This window comes from Suncus etruscus, chromosome X (assembly GCF_024139225.1).
Source record: "Suncus etruscus isolate mSunEtr1 chromosome X, mSunEtr1.pri.cur, whole genome shotgun sequence".
Lineage (NCBI taxonomy): Eukaryota > Metazoa > Chordata > Mammalia > Eulipotyphla > Soricidae > Suncus > Suncus etruscus.
In genome coordinates this window covers 25,677,179-25,682,484 of record NC_064868.1, presented here as the reverse complement: position 1 = coordinate 25,682,484, position 5,306 = coordinate 25,677,179, and the positions used below count along the sequence as shown (strand labels likewise).

General features: G+C 40.9%; 1 protein-coding gene across 1 annotated transcript; it reads right to left on the bottom strand.

Annotated features, from left to right (window-relative positions):
* Window positions 1-743: 743 nt before the first annotated feature.
* LOC125998792 (melanoma-associated antigen B10-like) lies at window positions 744-1,730 on the bottom strand. Its single transcript, XM_049766860.1, has one exon. It carries the CDS (start codon window positions 1,728-1,730, stop codon window positions 744-746), a length of 987 nt encoding a protein of 328 aa, XP_049622817.1.
* Between the last annotated feature and the right edge of the window lie 3,576 nt (window positions 1,731-5,306).

Genomic DNA, 5,306 nt, shown 5'->3' with positions numbered 1-5,306 from the left:
GATCACACCCAGATGTACACTCAGGGCTCTGTATTTAAGGGCCCATATCTGTTTCCAGGAATCAAGCCAGGGGCTTACTATGTGTAAGGCTGGTACCATCTGCTATCGTTCTATTCCAAGAGATTTTTAATTGAGGCGTCATTGTTTATTATTAACGAAGCCATTGTTTTATGCTTGTAATACTGCTACACCAATCCCATTAACCAGTTTCAAAATTCTTCCATCACTGTCCTGCAGTCCCACCACCCCTCTGACCACCCCTAGCTTCGTGCCAGGTGCTTTTGAGAAATAAACAGTCCAATGTTCCAAACATTTTATTTTTTATGTAATTCTTTATTCTGGAAAAGCTTTATTATCCAGGCAGTTAGCATTTTAATTTTCAACAACAAACAAAAAGTGAATAGCCAGTACAGTATTTTCTTTTCCATATTTTAATTTTCTTTCAACTACTGCAGCATTCTTTTACATTAACAGGTAGGAAACTAGTTCACTGACTAGTCTTTATCAGATTTCAATTGCAGAATCAAAATTATTTCACAATGTGTTTACAAAAGACAGTATTACTTTTAAATACAATGCACTGCAAACAGACAAACAGCAATATTATTAAAAGTCTTGCCTGTTGGAAGATAGTACTAAAAAAAGAGCTAAACATACATAGGAACACAGCTTGTTCTTTTCAGTGCCTCCCTGACCTTAAACTAAAGATGACATGAAATTCTGTTTTTAATAACAAAGTGGACTTATTTACTAGTGGAATGAGTGGAACAAACCTTAGAACGCTCAAAGGCTATTGCAGCACGATGAGCCTTAGCTTCAGCCCTGGCTTTAGCCCTCTCTTCCTCATCTTTCAGAGCCTCTTCATAGCATATTGCAAAAGCTCTAGGCACTATATTACAGATCTTGGCTAAATATTCTAGCACTTTCATCTTACTAGTTTCCTCAAAAGCTCTGGGACCCCACAGAAACTCATAATGAGATGAATCACTACCAAGGATCTGACGATATATTAGGTAGTTTTCCTGCACAAAAGTTTGGGTGATGAGCTCGTGAGGCTCCCCATAGATAAAATGCAACCTCCCTTTTTGAAGTCCTATCATATTTAGAATTTCCCATATTTGCTCCTCAGTGGCGCAGTTGCCCCTGATGAAGATCACGCCCAGGATGATCATCAGCAAGCCGGTCTTGGGTAAATTTCTTTCATCATCATTATCAGAGCTGAAATCCAATTTGCTGATGAGGGCATAGATGTGCTTGTTGGGCTCCAATTCCTTCAGGTCAAGGCCAAAGATCAGTTCCATGTGTTCAGAAGCTCTCTTGAGGATTTCAGAGAAGTGATTCTTAGATGCTGGGATCATATTTCTCATTTCTGACTTAGTGATAAGCTCTTTCATTTTGTACTTGTACAGCATATAATGTATTATCAGAAGCACCTTCTCATCTAAAGGGTTTCTGAAGATGAACATTGGCTCTCTCCCATAGTAGTGGGCATCTACATAGCTCACGTATCCAGAAATCCCATCAGTACACAGTGCTTGCTGAAGATCCTGTGAATAATAACAACCCAACAGTACGCAAGTTTTAAGGAAAACACTTAAAATAGGTAAAGGAGAGAAGTGAAACTCTTCTACTGCTACAGAGGTTTGAGCACCTACCAGCTCTACTTGCTGTTCCTGAGCATGGTGATGTCTTTCACGGGCACGCATCTTACTCTTCTTGCCCCGAGGCATGATGACTTGGATAGATACATTAAGCAAATCACTTGCAGGAAATATAATACAGGGTGTTCCCACTCATCAGAATGATGTCACCCTAATACAGATGGCTACCCTTTGCAAGTTTTCTTTAACTAGCAGGGAATGGGGGGCATTGGGCAGGGGGGAGTGGATCACACCTGGCTATGGTTAGGGTTTACTACTAGTTTGTGTTCAGAGATCACTCATGGTGGTGCCCAGGGGAACCACTGTAGGTAGTTCCAGAGCTTGAACTAATTGGCCACCCTGCAAGGCAAGTGTCTTAAGCCCTATACAATTTCTTATGTCCCTCTATAGGTTTTCTTGTGTGAATTACTCAAGGAACCTTCAAGATTCCTGTTCATATATTAGTATGTTACTTTTGGTGGGCACACCCAGATATGCTCAGAGCTTAGTCCTGGTTCTGTACTCAGGGATCACTCCTGTTGGCACTTGCTGGGTTTCAAACCAGTGTTTGGCATGTACAAGGCAAACACCCTACCCTCCAAAATATCTTTCTAGCCTCTATTAGTCTGTTTCTTGAAAATACTGTCAAAATAACTGGCGTGAATCTTAGGTTAGTAATTATCATAAATTCCTAGAGAATAATTGAGTGACAGTAGTAGAAAGTCTAGGTTCTTTGAAACTCCCTTCTGTTTGGGTAAGGGATATTTCTCTCAGCTCCTTTTCGTGATGTACTGTCTACTTCTGGGGTCCCTCTACTCCAGTGCTTTTATATTCCTTTAAAATGTATTTTAATAAATAAATAAATATAAATGTATTTTTTGTGGTTTTTTTTTGGGGGTCACACCCGGCAGCGCTCAGGGATTACTCCTGACTCTATGTTCAGAAATCACTCCTGGCAGGCTTGGGGGACCATATGGGATGCCGGGATTCGAATCACCAACCTTCTGCATGAAAGGCAAACGCCTTACCTCCATGCTATCTCTCTGGTCCCTAAAAATGTATTTTTAATTTTGGTTTTGTGGCCGTACATGGTAGTGCTCTGGATTTACTCCCACTCTGTACTCTGATATCACTCCTGGTAAGGTTTGGGGGCTGATATGAGGTACAGGGGTTGAACCTAAGTTTGGTGCCTGCACAGCAAGCACCACATAAGCTGTAGTATTTTTATGAACCCTGCTTCTAAGTTCTTAATTTAAATGGCCTCATCTGCCTTTGATTCCAGTGGAAAAACTAAAAGCTAAGTTAGTCAAAGTCCTGGCATTAACCCCTTGTAGAAACTAAAACTTTTCCTCTTAATACCTAATGAATCCCCTTTCTCCCTACTCCATATATACACACATCCATCTATGCTACTGCTGCGCTATCCCCATCCTGAGGATTCTGAAATAACTTGTGGGGTGAGTAGTTCCCTCAAACCTCATCAAGATACTTCACTTTATTATGTCTTTTAAGAACTAGAACTCCTCTACCCCCACAGTACACTGCCTCCAACCTGTTCTTCATTTTTCTGGACTCATGACAAAAACCCTCACTGAAATGTAGTTTTCATTTCTAACAAGAAAATTTTACTCATATGACCTTAAAGCCAGTCCAACCCTGTTTCTTTCTAGCTAGATACCATCTGTTTGCTTTTTCACGACTTCTATTTCTGCTAGTTACCAGAACAACTCACAAAGTCTTCTGAGTCACATATCCTGTGCCCTTAGACAGGTCTCTCAGGGTAGAAGGCAATGGCCGGCCAATTCTAAGGACTTATTATGTAGCTAGTTTCTTCATATCTCACACATTTTCCTCAAGTAAAAAGCCCTAGTATTGGGGTCCTATGAGATAGTTCAGTGGGTAGAATACTTGATGATAACATGTGTTTGATTCTATCCCCCTAAAATACACTAATCCTCTAGGATCCCTGATTAATGCCATCCCCAAATTAATTTTTAAAAGTCAAAAAATAAGACCACCTGGGGCCTAAGCGGTGGTGAAGTGGTAGGGCATTTTGCCTTGCACATGGCTGACCCATGACTGACCGCGGTTTGATCCTCCAGCGTCTGGTATAATCCCCCAAGCCAGGAGCGATTTCTGAATGCATAGCCAGGAGTAACCCCTGAGCATCACCAGGTGTGGCCCAAAAATAACACAACAACAACAACAACAACAATAAGGCCCCTGTATTAAACCATAATTCAATACTAACAGCCTCCTAGTATTACTCAGTATTACTAGTATTATGACATAAATACTCAACATTTCAAAATCATCCCCTTATTTTTTTTCTTAGAAATACCCTCAGGACTCCAAACCTTTACCGATAACTTTTCCTGTAAGTCTTCACAAGATGGCATCTTTGAAGGCCAGACGGAACAATCTCAAGTTCCGATTGCTGTCTAAAACTCTACTAATAGGAAGTGAGATCACTTCCGGCCACACCCCTGATTGGACGGTTTCTTGGAAGTAGACTTTAGTATCAGGGGTCGGCAACCTGAGGCAGCCACTTGCGGCTCCTTTGAAGCTTTGCTGGCTCTGACAGCAGGGCTGATAGCAGAGGGGCGGGGAATGGTATCACTTAAATATTTTAATTGGCTATTAATTTTCACAAATATATGTTTTACATTGTTAAGTGGAAGAGTTCTTTTGTTCTTCAGATCAGCAGCTAACTGCACGATCCTGTATATAGCATTAATTATCTTAATGCAGTGCTATTATTTGTTTTAAATGTCACAGTAGTTTTGAGGCTCCCAGGTTTTTTCTCCCCCTCGGGAATGAGTCCCAAGTGGCTCTTTATGTCTTAAAGGTTGCAGATCTCTGGGAGTTGTCTATAGACTCCTGAGACGATTTGGGATTTGATTCTCTCCTTATCTTAGGTTTAAGATGCAGTATGTATCCTCAGCATTTCTTCCTTCCTCTTCCTCTCTCCAGCATCCCCTAAGATGCTCCAACCTACTGCCTATGTCTGTTGCTAAGGAGATATTTAAAGGCGCACATGAATCATTAAAACATTCCCCACCCCTGAAGGGCCAGAGTAGTAGCACAATGCTAGGTGTTTGTCTTGCATGTGACTGACCTAGGACCGAAGCAAGTTCAATCCCTAGCATCCCATATAGTCCCCCAAGACAGAGGCGATTTCTGAGCACAGAGTCAAGAGTAACCGCTGTGTGGCACTGGGTGTGCGTCCCCCCAAACCAGTCAAAATATTTTCTCTTGGATATGGGGGTGGGTGGGAGGGAGTTTGTGCCACACCAATCACACTTTGAGGAGCTTAGGAAATCATATGTAATTAAACTTGGGTCATATGTAATTAATCTGTAGATTGCCAGCAATCCCCCCAATTTTATCTCTTATGCACATAAAATCAAATGCATGTTGATAGGGTGTCTCCATTGTTTGTTACATATATCAAGGATCCCAGCTCAATATTTGCCAGATCTTCATATTTGCTACAGTGTGAATAAAAAGCATCGAAGTAAAACACTGGGTTTCAAATACCTTGGGGCTTAGAAGCATATTTACATTCATATTTCATATATTTAATATTTCATATGAATCAGTATATTTATATACCCCTACCTAACCACAAATGAGCTGGCATTTAGTATCCAAATGAACCAAAGA